General features: G+C 47.3%; 2 protein-coding genes across 8 annotated transcripts in view; one reads left to right on the top strand and one right to left on the bottom strand.

The window, feature by feature from the left end:
* The window catches only part of SIPA1L3 (signal induced proliferation associated 1 like 3), a 251283-nt gene that overhangs the window by 220262 nt on the left and 16518 nt on the right, over positions 1 to 14503 (top strand). For all 4 annotated transcript variants that reach the window (XM_090259351.1, XM_090259350.1, XM_090259352.1 and 1 more), the window contains one exon: positions 7120 to 7341. In XM_090259351.1, the coding sequence (XP_090115477.1) occupies positions 7120 to 7341 (222 nt within the window). The remainder of the gene's footprint in view (positions 1 to 7119; positions 7342 to 14503) is intronic.
* The window catches only part of DPF1 (double PHD fingers 1), a 38036-nt gene continuing 33235 nt past the window's right edge, over positions 9703 to 14503 (bottom strand). For 3 of the 4 annotated variants that reach the window (XM_090259359.1, XM_090259354.1, XM_090259370.1), the window contains one exon: positions 9703 to 9934. In XM_090259359.1, the coding sequence (XP_090115485.1) occupies positions 9714 to 9934 (221 nt within the window). In that variant the 3' untranslated portion in view covers positions 9703 to 9713. The remainder of the gene's footprint in view (positions 9935 to 14503) is intronic. The other variant, XM_090259361.1, reaches the window with a different exon arrangement.

The following is a 14503-nucleotide window of genomic DNA, read 5'->3' on the forward strand; positions in this document are numbered from 1 at the left end:
GCAGACCACTCAAGGCCTTGTCAGCCACATTAGGGAGTTTGGATTTGAGCCTAAGAGCTGCTGGCAGCAAGGAAAGTTTTCAGTGGAAACGGTAGTGCAGATAGATATATGTTTTGAAAGATGGTGCTAGACTCGGGCTGAGGCTGAATGTGAGTGAGAAGGAAGGGGGCCTGGACCTGCAGCCAGAGCGATTGTGGATGCCTCAGCAGGTGGCACTTCCAGGATGTGAGGGAGGGAGGCAGGTCCCAGGCAGTGCCTGCAAGCTATGTAAGATTTGGGGCCAACTGCTGTCAGAAGGCTGCTGCAGACCAAGCACATTGAGATTCTTGGGAGAAGAGGTGAGCAGGACAGGGCAAGCCTGACCATTAAAGTGCCCACTGTGTGCCAGGCACTATTCCCAACATGGCGATCCAGCAGGGAACAAAGTCACCTCCCCTGTGGAGCTGACATTCTGGAGAGAGGCAGGCAGGCAGGCAGCTGAGCAACCATGGAATATTAATATGCCTGGTGGCAATAAGATCTGGGGAGAAAAACACTCTGGGCTACTCTGGGGGAAAGATTATTTCAGGGGTAGAAGGAATGAGTTTGCTGGCAAAATTTGAGGGCTGCCGGGAAAGGGATGGGCCTTGTCATGCCCAAACAAGGAACCCCACCCACCCACACACTGCAGCCTGTAGCAGCTTGTGCCCACTGATGACTTCAGTGACTTCACAGACCCTCCCCCCAGACATTCGTCATGGGAACCTGGCTTTGGGGCACACTGCCAGGCGCCAGAGCCTACTGTGGGCACCACAGTGGGCTGTGTGATCCCAGGAGGGCAGCCACCTGGCCCCTTGCCCGCTCCTGAGGCAGCACACACTCCAAACCTTCTTGGGTTTCCAGAGCAATTTGTCAGAGCTGTTTAGGGGCAATCAGAGGCTCTGGGTCCACGTGGAGCTGACACAGCCCGGTGTTCCCAGACGGGCAGGAAGCACATGGCCTTGCATTTCTGGGCAGTGCTGCAGGAATCACCAGAATACCCTTCTGGGAACACAGCCCCAAAAGGTAATGTGAGGGCCTTGGGATCCACTGGGGCTCACCCTGCCTATGTTAGCAAAGAGACTAGGGTCACACATGACAGACCTGCTTTGAGAGTCACAGTCAGCTTGGGAAGAGGAACCCAGGCCAACTCAAGGGAAGGTGGGAACCATGAGGAGATCTTAGGGAAGGGAGCAATTCAAAGACCCTGAGGCAAAAATGTTTCTGGCATGTTTGGGAACAGATTCCATCCAGCTGTAGCAGAGAGAGGAGGAGGGAAGGTTGGCGGAGCTTGAGGGCAGAGGGGACACACCAGATGGTGCGGGGCCTAGGGTGCGTGGGAAGGACTCTGACTTACCTTGAGTGAGGTGGAGCCATAGAGTCCTGAGCAGAAGAGGGCTGTAATCTCACTCAGCTACGGCCAGGCTCCTGTGGCTGTGTTTGGGGGTGGGCAGGAGGAGGCTGCTATGATGGTGGATGGGCAGTGGTTGGTGGAGGTGGTGAGCAGTGGTTGGATGCACATGGATTTGGACCCCATAGCCTCTCTGTTTCCACTCTCTGAAGACCTGCCGCTTATACTCCCAGGCCACAGGGTGGAGTATGGCCACTCACGGCTCCTACACTAGAACATTATTCCCACCCCCTGCAAAGACTGACTCTCAAACCATGTCACACACTAGGGAGATTGGTTCTATAGCTAAGCCCAAGTGACAGGGACCTCAAGGGGCCCATCTGAAGGTATCTGGGTGAACAATGTTATTTCCCAGGATCTGGCTGTGTACAGATCACAGCTCTATCACTAACAGACTGTGTGATCTCCATCAGTTTCTCTGAGGCTCCATTTCCTCATCTGTGAAATGGGGGTAATGATAGACTCTGTGGTCTAAGGCTGTGTGGATGAACCAACATCATGCATTGAAGTATCTAGCACAGGGCCTGAGACATAGGTGGGTCCGAAAGCATCTGCTGCTGCTGGGTTTTATACTCACTCACCATGTGTCGATCATGACTACTGTTGACATCGAGAGTATAGGTTGATGGTTAAAATCGGGGTCTCTTGAGCCAGACTGCCTGGGTTTGCATCCTGGCTCTATCCCCCCCACCCCAGCTACGTCATTTGGGGCAAGTTATTTAATCTGAGCCTCAGTTTCCCCACTTGAAACATGAAGTTGGTGGTAGTTCCTGCCTCATGGGATTGCTCAGGCAACTAAATGAAGTGACATCGGTAAGATGTGCTGACAGGCTTGGCATGATCAGCACTCTCACTGTCACGTGCTCCACCTCTGCTCTTCCTCCTGAAGACAGGGGTACAACACCCTTTGTGCCTGTATCACCCACCCTAGGCCACCCATCCAGACCAGAGCATGGCACATGTCCATACAGCTGTGTAATTTCTCCAACCAGCCTATGGTTTTTCAGCTTTTTTTGTAAGCTACAAAACCTTTTACGCCAACAAAATCTTTAATACTCCCCTAAGCTATAACTTAGACTCTCTGGGTGGAGGTGGGTGAGCATGCTGAGCAGTCTGCCTCTCCACCCAGTCCTGGCTGAGTCCGGAACATGTGCTTTTCACCCCTGGACATACCACATCCTTGTATGATAGCTGCAGCTCAGGGAGCCCACTCATGGTGTCCAGAGTGCGCAAGCACTCTGCACATGAGCACGTGAGGCAGGTGCTGTCGTTGCCTCATTTCTCAGCGGAGGAGACTGAGGCTCACTAAGGGAAGGGACTCAGGCAAAGGCTGCAGTGTCTGTTGGAACTGGGACTGGAACCTGGATCAGGTGAGTGGCTCAGACTGTGTTCTCATCTAGCACCTGGTGCTGGCTCAGTTTTCAGGTCAAAGCTGAGGCCCTGGGAGGACACCTGTCCTCACAGCTGCTTCAGAAGTAATGTGTGGTCGCTCTTTTGCTACAAGTAACAGAAATTCCCAGCTCAATTAGAGGAAGGCTCTTAACTCATAGAACACAGAGTCCCAGACTAGGGAGGCTCCCAGGATTGGGTAATTTCTTGACTCAGGGAACCAGGTTTGTTCCCTTTTGTTCTGCCTTTATCAGCCTACAGGCTAGCTCCCCTTACATTCTCAAAGTGTCTCTCGTTCCACCAGATAGTCACAGTGTCCAGTGGGAGAGGAAGTGTTGTTTTCTGCAAGTGTTTTTTAGTAGACACACACACACCACCACCACCACCACCACCACCCCCAGCATCTCACAGGCCCACCCCACACGCATCCCAGACAAATGGCATCAACCAATCAGGATTTCCTCCCAGGGCTGGGTGTTAGGCCACCTTCCTCAAGTAAAGGTTGAATAAAATCAGCCTTCATTTATAGGATAAGGCAGGATCAGGATGACACCCTCAGTGTCTGCCACAGGGCCTCAAGAAGGGGCAAACCCATCTCAAAAGAGGCAATGGATGAAGCTGGCTGGCAGACACAAAGACAAGGAGCATCCACCCTTTTGCCTTTCTTCTTTAATCATCTTGTTTTTTAGCTCTCAGAAGTTGAACATGCCTGATGACAAGGTAGAGACTATGTGCTGTAGAAAGTAAAAGTGAAGGTAAAATCAGTCATTTATGATATAGTCGTAGAATGGACACTTTGCAGCCATTGAAGAGAGAGGGCCTTGTATGGACTGACATGGCGAGATCTCCAGAACATATTGTTCTTAACATATTGTTAAGGTAAAAACCAGGTGCAGAGCAAGCTTACAATACGTTGCCATTTATTTTACAAAGAAAGGTTGGGAGGATACATACTCCTTCTCACATACATGTGCCTGAGTATGCAAAGGTGCTCTGTTGAAGAAGAAGAAAGTGTGGACCAAGGTTGCCTCAAGGAGGGAGACTGAGGTATCAGCTGGCACTCCTTTTGCCCTGTGCCATTTATATAGTTTCACTTGACTGTTACTCTGTACATGTTCCCCATCATTACTGCATCTAGTGATAGTCAGTTAGTGTATGCTCCCCCAGAGATTTTTCTCCAAACTTGTATTAGCCCAGTTCTTTGAAACATCTTTTACCATTCCCTGGAACAGGAAAGGCATTTTACATTACAATCCAGCATGGACATCCCTCATGAAGTTCCACAAAACCACTTACCTTTAGCTCACATGATGTGTACTGGCAGTTTTTATACTATTATATTTCTTTTCTTTACCCTTTATAATGGTCTAGATCCACTAAATTGATTTTATTACGCACAGTTGGGAAGAAATACATTTCTTTTTGTAAAAAAGACAAAACAAAAAATGTCCAATAATTATACAATATATGTACTTTTAGAAAAGAAAAAGCAGAGTCATGCTTTGCACCGTTCCTTGTTTCCACTTACTGTAGCTCAGACATCTGTCCTCATCCCTAAACAGAAATCTGTCTCATTCTTCGTGCTGGCTACAGTTTTAGATCACATGAATATGCTTACAATGATCTCTTTAATCCTCTGTAAAAAGATATTCAGACCATGTCCAATTTTTCTTGATTACACACGGCTCTTTAGTGACCATCCAAGTACATGTCCCTACATGTACTTGTGCAGGCTTTTCTGTGGCATGGATTTCTGGGAGATCATGTGTTAGATTGATGCTACTCATTCTTCATTTCTCAGATCAGGTGCCATTGCCTCCTTCGGAGAGCCCCTCCTGACCACACTAGACAAGTCCACTCCCAGTGTTATATACTCCATGGCTCCCTGGACAGTCCCCCACAAATGCACAACCTAGGCTCCATTGATAGATGTTACTAAATTGTAGAAAACACATAGTTGGTGCTTGCTTTTTTTTTTAAATCCAGTCTGGTAATTCCTTCCTTTTAATTGGGGTGTTTAAGCATTTACGTTAAGCCTTGACTGGTATGGCTCAGCAGATTGGGCCTTATCCCACAAAACAAAAGTTTGCCAGTTTGATTCCTGGTTAGGGCACATGCCTGGGTTGTGGGTCAGGTCCCTAGGTGAGGATGTGAGAGAGGCAACTGATCGATGTTTCTCTCACACACTGATATTTCTCTTCCTCTCTTTCTTCCTCCATTTCCCTCTCTCTAAAAATAAATAATTGAAATCTTTTAAAAAGAAACATTTATGTTAAATGAAATAATTGATAATGAATGGATTCACATTTGCCGTTTTGTTCCTGGTTTTCTATATGTCTGTCTTGCTCTTTCTTTACTGCCTTTTTTGTATTAAATTAATGTATTTTAGTGTACTGTTTGGATTCCTCTTGGCTATATAGCCTTTTTGGCTATTTTTTTAGTTGTTAAAATGTGCATCTTATCAGGGTAATTAGGATTAATACTAACTTAATTCCAATAAAACATAGAAACTTTTCTCCAATATAGCCCCATTCTCTTCCCTGCCTTTGTGCTGTTTTGTCATATATATTACAAACCCTATATATTAATATTATTATTACCTTATGTAACTTTTTAAGGAAGTTGGAGAAGAAATAAGAGAACATAAGTGTATATAGTCTTTTATTCTAACTCACAAGTTTACCACCTTGGACCCTTCATTTCTCCATGTAGACTCAGGTCACCACCTGCAGTTATTTTCTTTCAGCCTGAGGGTTTCTTGTATTATTTTTTAGGCAGATGTACTAGCAGTGCATTTTCTAAGTCATTTTCTGTCTGAGAAAAATCTTTATTTTGCTTTCATTTGTGTAAGATAGTTTTTCTGGGTATAGAATTCTTGGTTGACAGTTTTTCTTTTAGCCCTTTGAAAATGTCATTTCATTCCATTGTTTCTAATGAAAAGCCAGTATCACTACTTCTCTGTGTGTGATGAAGCCTTCTTCTATTAATGCTTTCAGAATTCTTATCTTAGTGTTTGAATTTCAACTGTTTTTCTGAGTGTGAATGTCTTTGTATTTATCCTGCTTGGGGTTTGTTGAGTTTCTTAGATATGTAGGTGAATGTTTTTCATCAGCTTTGGAGAGTTTTCAGCTGTTATTTCTTCATATCTTTCTTCTGCTGCTTTCTCTCTTCTCCTGAAATTCTTGATGTACATATGTTGATAGGCTTGATGCTGTCCCAGAGATTCTGCTGTGGCCGAACTTCCTTGTTCATTGACCTGGGCAGGGGGTTGGGAGGAGCCCCAGTCCAAAAGCCCTTAGATGTCTCTGTTCTTACCTGTAGTTCAGCGGTTTTTCAAGTACAAATGATTCTTGGGTTGTTATATGCCCTTGGTCAATTTACAGAGTGCTGAAATAGTTGTTTTTGTCAAATTTATGCTTTTGAGGGAGAGGATTTGCCATCTCCTCATTTGGCCATAGTCAAAAGTCCCACCCCTTAATAGTGCCAAATTAACCTTCAAAAAGGGTGTACTGACTTACACTCCAAAGGCATTAATTTTCTCATTAAATACCTCTTACTTGAATTGAAATTTTATTTAAAAGTTTTAAAAGTTGATTGCCTCAGTAGTGTAAGCAGTTCGGTCCCCAAGAGTTGGGTCCTAGTCAATAGCATGAGGTTCGTTATAGCATTAATTCCATAGGAATTCAGTATTTGGGATATTGAGCTATGGTTTCAGATGAGATAAGCCGGTCTGATGTGTAGTAGGTGCTTCTAAATTTTTTTGAATGAAGAGCTACATCACAAGATATATTTTAAGTTTTAAGAAAACCCACAAGTTACAAAACAATACACTAACATGATCCCAGTTATATAAAAACAATTCTTCCACCCATCCACCCCCGCCTCAAAAAAGGTTCCTATTTCTCTGATTTTTTATATTTGTAATACTTATATAAGAAAAGTTTAAAGCCATAGAACAAACTGTAAACCATGGTTGCTTATAGACAGGTAGGCAGGACCCCTAGCGTCAGATGTGCAGATTGTGCTCAGGAGACAGGGAATCTCACAAGAGGTCCTCCACCCACAGTGGGTGGTGTTTTTAGATTCCCACTGAGATGTCAGATGCGCTAGAAGGGTATTCCTGGGGTGCGACTGAGTGCTGTGCAGATAGCTGTACCTTTAGAATTTTCTGTAGCAGTAATGCATTTTTGTCTCTCGTGTGAATGAATATTTTTTTTATTTCCCAAGAGTAAATTTAAACAGATAGGTTTTGCGATGCGGGATGAATGTGATTACTTAATTCTTTTGTTTTTTCTTTTCAGTGACATGAACCCGAGGGCTGGCTACCCTGCTCAGGTTTACAAAACTACCAGTGCAGAGACTCCTCGGCCTTCACAGCTGGCCCAGTCCAGCCCCTTCCAGCTCTCCACCTCTGTCCCCAAGTCCTTCTTCTCCAAGCAGCCCGTGCGCAATAAAAACCCAACGGGGTGGAAGAGAACGGATGAGCCCCCACCACGGCCACTCCCTTTCACTGACCCAAAGAAGTAAGTGTCTGGGCGCTCAGACCCAATAAGGTGCTGCAGGAGCCAAATCTGGGTGTCTTGAGGCAGCAAAGAGGGTGACATCTCAGTCACCCATCATCAGGACACTTACCAATCTGTACACTGAGAATACAGCTGTGAACAGAGGTCCCCACCCTCAGGGAACTGATATTTTGGTTAGGGAGACAGGCAACAAAGAGAAAAGCTTACAGTAGCTCAGACAATGGCTAGCACTGTATGGTATCTAGATGAAGAATATTCCGGGCAGAGGGAATAGGAACTGCAAAGATCTGAGGCAGGCGCATGCTTGGTCAGTGGGAGGAAGGCCAGTGTGGCTAGAACAGTGTAAGCACATGAGGTCAGAGAGGCAGTGGGACAGATCATGGAGGTCTTGTGGGCCACCTCTAATGGCCTTGGCATCTGCTCTAAGTGAGGTGGCGCCATAGAAGGGTGTAGAGCAGAGGAGCAGCATGATCTAAATTGGGTGTTCACAGGATCCCTGTGGCCGCACGTGGGGCAGGGCCTATGAGGAGCTACTGTGACAGCCCAGGCAAGAGACAAGGGGGCTGGAAAGGGTGGAGGCTGAGGAGAAGAAGGATTGCTTCTGGGCAGATTCTCTGCAGTGGGAGCTGAAAGCGTTGCTGGCAGATTGGCTATAGTGTGAAAGCAGGCGAGGTAGAAGATGATAGCAGGTCTTGTGGCCTGAAGCGTACATTTGCCTTGAACTCAGATGGGACTGAGCAAGAAGGAGGCTTGGGTGGAGGTCCAGAGCTCAGTCCTGGATGGCTATGTTTGTGATGTGCAGAAGATATCCAGGAGGCAGTCAGGTAAGGAGTATAGCGCTCAGGGGAGAGGTCAGGCTGGAGAGAGAGAAGTGTGGGTGTTGGCAGCATCAAGGCATGAGGCTGGATGGAGAAGCTCACCGAAGACCAGAATGTGGGTAGAGAAGAGTGGAGTTGTAAAAGGGGGCTTGAGGCCTCACCAGGTTCAGAGAATATGAGGGGGAGCCCAGGCTAGTGTGGGGTCCCCAGAGCCCAATAGTGTCAAAATATGCCTCATGGAGATGCAGGAAAGGATGGAGCAGAATCGGAGGCAGCTGTGTGCGAAGCTCATTTGAGGGTGGGGGGGGTTTTTGTGTGTGTTTTTTTTGTTTGTTTGTTTTTGTAAAGCAAAGGAGAAGAGTATACAATTAAGAAAGGGTTTTTGTTTTTTTTAAGGTAGATGAATATGGTATCTAACATTTATGAAGTATTCACTGTATGCCAGTCTTGGTTCTAAGCTTCTGTATGTCAATGAATTCACTGAATCCTCATAAGAGCTCCATGAGGTGGACCTATTATTTATCCCATTTTATAGATGAGGCAGCTGAGTCCCAGACTCATGCACTGGTAAGAGATGGAACTTGGATCAGACCCTGGGAACCCTGGGAACCCTGGTCCAAGGCTCCTCTTCTGTTGGGTGGGAGCAGATCTGTCCTCCTCCATCCTATTTCTAACATCCTTTGTGACCTGGATGGAGCCATTCAAATGTGTGGATGACACAGAGCTTGTGAGCACAGAAGTGTCAGGAGACAGAAGCCAGGTCCCTGAAGGTGGTCCCTGCTGCACTCACACTGAGAATCCAGTTCACCCACCTGACGACAGCTAGGGCATCCTGAAAACTAGGTTCTCATCCTCCGCTCCCCTGATTAAACCCTCCATCAGCTCCCTGCTCCCAGGATTAATGATAGCCTCATATTTACTGAGCACGTACTTTGTTCCAAGCACCAGTGTACCATGTGTTTTGCCCAAACTCCCAGAGCCTGTGCCATCAGACCCCCATCCCCCTGCCCTCATGTCCTCCCACTCTTCCCCTTGCTCACTCCCCTCCAGCCACACTGGCCTCTTGCCACTCCTCCAACGTGCCAAATACAGGCAAACCTCAGGGCCTCTGCAGAGGCTCACCAATGCCTGGACTTCCCCAGATCTTCTGGCTGGCTCCAGAGGGGCTCCGTCTAACGCCACCTCCTTAGATTAAGGGCCTTCCCAGCCACAGCCCCTGCCATCATTCTGTCACTTCTCTCTGTCCCACTGCCTCTTTCTGTCTTGGTCACTTGTAGCCGCCTAGGACTCTGGTTCTCCATCAGTGAATGCAGGGGCCACACATCTCATCCTCACCTCAGCCCCATAAGACCTGCAAGACTCCCGCTTTTCAGGATGGCCAAAGGGCCGGGCCCTGCCCTCCCCATTTTCCTTCCCCACAAGGGCAGCTGCTATGGCTGCCCTTCCCCTGTGTGTTGTTTCCTCTGCCCCGTGCCCCCCAGCCCTACTGAATTGGTGTGCTAGGGCTGCCAAGACAAAGGACCACAGACTGAGTGGCTCAGCAACAGAAATTTATTATCTCATAGTTATGGAGGTTAGAAGTCCAAGACCAAGGTGTCTGCAGGATTGGTTTTCTTCTGAGCCATGAAGGAGAATCTGTTGCGCACCTCTCTCCAGCTTCTGCTGATTTTGCTGGCAATCTGGGATTTCTTGGCTTATAAACACTTCACCCCAATCTCTGCCTTCGTCTTCACATGGCCTTCTCCCTGTGTGCCTGTCTGTCCACACGTGCCTTCCTGTAAGAATACCAGTCATATTGGATTGGGGTCCTTCTTAATGGCTTTATTTTACCTAGATTACCTCTGTAAAGACTTTGTTTCTAAATAAGGTCACATTCTGAGATTCTTGGGTTTAGGACTTACCTTTTATGGCAGAACCCATAACACCAGCCCTCAGACATGCCGTCCTCAGAGAAGCCCTCCTAATCCCTATCCAAGCTTATCCCTCCCAACCCCACGCTGCTTTTGTTCCATAGAGAAAATCCCAGGGGACATCAGAGTCACTTACTAGCAACTTCTTCATTGGCATCTGCTGGACTGAGAGATTTAGGAGCCCAGAGACCCTGAAACCCAACCCGGGCCAGTATGTAATAGGTGCTCAGAAAATAGACCTGGACACATGACAGCCCTAAACAAACAACGACCTCCTTTTTCTCAGGAAGGCGTTCTGTGCGTTTGTATAAATCGGCGGCGGCAGCCGTCCGTCTCGAGAGACGATGGTGTAGCTTCTTAAGAGTCTATCTGCACCGCCGAGAATGGCTGTGCAGTCCAACTCGGGAGTAACACGGTTTCTGTCTCCTCCCGTGTTGAATCGACATCTTGTGATGACGCTGGAGTGTCCTCTCCAGTGGAGCTGAAGCTACAGAGCCTGGGCAGGGTGATATGGAGGGTCTGCTGTTGCCCATGCAGCAGACCCCCTCCTCTCTTCGCAGCTGAAGGGTCCAAGGGAAAGACGGAGTCGATACAGCTTGGCTTCAGGTGCGCCGCAGGAGTTGCCGGTGTTGACTACAACGTCAAACCGCCTTAGGGACTCCGGCTCCGGATTTTCTGTCGGGGTTTACTCCCTTAGCCTTTCCCCTGAAGAGGTATGCCGCAAGGCAGCGGAGGTTTTTTGGAGTCAGAGTTTTCCTTCTCTGGTTTGTATAAATATATGTAAACTAAATCCATAAAATATTTGGGAACACAAATATTTTCATGGATTCTTATAAGATTCATTAATTGATACATACATTTTTATCATATGCATAAGATGTTAATTTACAGTTATTGCTTTTGTCCACATATTCCCATTTTATAAAGCTGTCTTATTCAAACTCTCCCTGAGCATTTTGGAGATAGTATCTTTGTCACTGTTAGAGACACTTCTGAATCATTAACTTAGTTTTTCAGGAAACATTGTCACTTCCAACTAAATTATTTGAAATTAAACACGTGTTTTTTAATCTGTATGATACTGTTGCAGAAATTTTCTCTCAAGGCATAAGAACTCATTTGCATAACTTGTTTACCTACATTTACATACCTGCTCTCCCAAGAACTGTTGTAAGCCCTTTACCTGCAGTAACTCATTTAACCCTCACCACAGAATAGTGAGATGTATTTTTCTTCACACCCCATTTTCCAAATGAGAAAAATTGAGGTGCAGAATCGTTGTCACTTGGCCTAAATTCTCTTGGTTAGTTAAGGTTAATCACTGCAAATATTATGATTGTTGGTTTTGTAATTTTTGTCCCCACATTATTACGAGCTCATCTACCCCAGGAGTAATTACCAAATCTACCTAATATATTTCTTTGCCTCCTCTTTCACTGATTCTGGTCACGACTACGGCTGTGCATCCCCCCAGAGGAACGATAGTGGTCACAGCCGGCACAGAGATCCCTGCCTTCAGCCATGCGACTCTGCTCAGGCGGGCCCCATTTATCCTCCTGGCTGCCTACCCCATGAGGAGGAAACCAGGCACACTACCTAGCCCAGGTCATCCAGCCAGGAAGTGGCAGGGCCAGGATTCATAGCCAGCAAGATAACGAACTGAGCACCTCATCATGTGAGAGACTCAAGGAGGACGCGCACACGGGGCAGTGACTCACGTTTTCTGAGGATCGAGTTCTTGGAGGGAACAGTCTCTCCTGTATTTGGCTCTCCCCCTTATGTTTGATCACATGCTCTTTTGGTAAACAAAAGACGGAGTGAGCTAGTGAAGGACAGAGAATCTGTATGCAGAGGGGTCCGAAAGCAACTGCTCCAGAAGGGCCCTCGTGCTCGGCCTTTCTGCTGCAGGCCCAGTCAGTGCCGGGGGCAGGCCAGCAGCTCCGCTTTGACCACTTTACCCTAGGACTCTTTAATTCATTGGCCTGCCCTCTCCCAACCTGTAGGGAGCAGAATAGCGTGGGGGTCAGAGTAGGAATCCCTCGTTGGCTGCTGACTCCCTCTTTAACCCCTCAGTTTCCCTCTCTTTATTTTTTATTTTATTTATTAAATTTATTTTTAAAATTTTTAAATTACAGTTGACATTTGATATTTTATTAGTCTCAGGTATACAACATAGTGATTAGACATTTATACAACTTACGAAGTGATGTACCCATAAAGTGTAGTACCCACCTGACACCACACATAGTTATTACAGTCTTATTGACTATATTCCCTGTGCTGTACTTTACCTCCTCATGACTGTTTTTATAACTGGTAATTTGGACTTCTTAATCCCTTTCCCCTTTCTACCCATCTCCTCAAGCCCCCTCCCATCTAGTAATCACCAAAATGTTCTCTGTATCTATGATTTTGTGTTTATTTGTTTTTAGACTCCACACATAAGTAAATTATATGGTATCTGTCTTTCTCTGTTCGATTTATTTCAGTCAGCACAATACCCTTTAGGTCTATCCATATTGTCACAAATGGCAAGATTTTATTATTTTTTTTATTGCTAATATTCCGCTGTATATATGTATCACATCCTCTTTTTCCACTTGTCTATTCATGGGCACTTAGGTTGCTTCCATATATTGTAAATAATGCTACAGTGAACATAGAGGTCCATAGGTCTTTTCAAATCAGTGTTTTGGACTTCTTCATATAAATACCCAAGTGGAATCTCTGGGTCATATGAGAGTTCTATTTTTAACTTTTGAGCCAACTTCCAATGCCAAGTTTCCATCTCTTTAAATTGGGATGATAGTCCCTACCACCAGGGTTGTTGTGAAGACTCATCAGTTAATCCATGTGAGCTGCACCCCCGCCCCACCCCCACCCCCACCCACAGGGCTCAGCAGCTGAGGGTGTGTGTGACTAGGTGAACGGCTTTCCAGGCTCATGGGGGAGTCAGGCCACCAGCGGCCCTCAGCTGTCCTGGTCACGCCCCAGCTGAAGGGCTTGTGCTGCCCCTGCAGGTCAGGGTCCCCTTGGCCTCAGAAGGCTGACACAGCCAGGAACAGGCCTCTGCTCTTCCAGAGAAGGGTCACACTGGCAACACTTATCTCTGAGTGTTGAGCAGGTCAGCCGCAGCACAGGGTTGTTATGAGGTACCTGTGTATAGGCCCCTGGCTCCTGATCCGTGTGCCCGCAGACCCAAGGCCCAGTGAGGATGATGCAGGTCCTGGGGAACAGCCCCTGTCGTTGCCTTAAGCGTGGAATGGAAATTAAGAGGACAAGTACCCGAGTCACACCCGAGGCCCCAGGCCCCAGGCCCTGAGCACCCTCATGCATGAGAAGGGCAGCCCTGCCTCATGTCGGAACACTGAGGAGATGAGATGAAATAGTGCATGTGAAAGGTAGCCAGGGCCTGGGAGAGAATAAGCACTCAGGAGGTGAGCTCTGTTGCTGCCGTCAAGAAGAGTCCCGAGTTCACTTCAGTTCACACCCCATCTCTGCTGTCGTCATGTGTCAGAGGCCATCAGAGCATCAGTGCCCACTCCTGTAGAGTGAGGTGGTCACCCCTGCCTCTCACAGTTGCCACAAGGAATAAGCGCAGCCACATGAGAGACACACTGGCCCCAGGTGAGGGCGCACATCACAGGGAGTTGCTAAAGTCACTATCTGTGCACATTGAACTCTGCATCATGAGAGAATCTCAGGGTGGCTCAGAGCATCAGGCAGAGGTGGGTTCTGGGTGTCCTTAATTCACTGTGCCTCAGTTTCCCCAGCTTTAAAAGGCAAAGATTTGGAGTACTTACGTTCCAGAGGTGGCATGAGGACTCAATGAGTCATAGGAAAGTACCTGGTCTTTGTTGGCTGGGCTGACAGACACTGGTCTCTGGTAGTGGTGGACACCTGGTATTTGGGTGCCCTCCTTTTTCAGGTTTAGGGACCCTGGGTCCAGCACAGTGCAGTCACAGAAGGAGCTGGGGAAGGCCTCTCCCTGATATCGCCACCCAATAGCAGGATTGCCCCCAACTCTGCGGCCTCTCCCAGCTACCCTTTCAGGAAACTCCACCTGCCGCCAGAAGTATAAACCCGTGAGTGTCCTCGGCAATGAGTTGGCAGAGCCCCCAGCTCAGGCAGGCCCACAGTGGTGCTAATTAGCTAATTAACCCACCCCAAGGGAGCTGTCCCAGTTGGAGCTCAGAACTCCAAGTCAGCTGGGATCAGACCCAGCCAAGTTGGAGCCTTTGGTTGCCTTCCATCTCTAGCCCTTTGGTCACAGTAAAAAGAAATTGCCGTTGTCGGGTCCTAACTGCAGAGCCTTCTTTGTCATTTGTCTGGCTTCTTATTCTTTTCTAATGCAAGTGGTTTAATCCCACAACATGGCAAAATCCAACTTCAGACAATGTGGGCAAATTAGAGATGCTGTGCAGTGCTGTCGGT

The sequence above is a fragment of the Furipterus horrens genome, unplaced genomic scaffold (assembly GCF_987537825.1).
Source record: "Furipterus horrens unplaced genomic scaffold, mFurHor1.1.pri manual_scaffold_13, whole genome shotgun sequence".
Classification (NCBI taxonomy): domain Eukaryota; kingdom Metazoa; phylum Chordata; class Mammalia; order Chiroptera; family Furipteridae; genus Furipterus; species Furipterus horrens.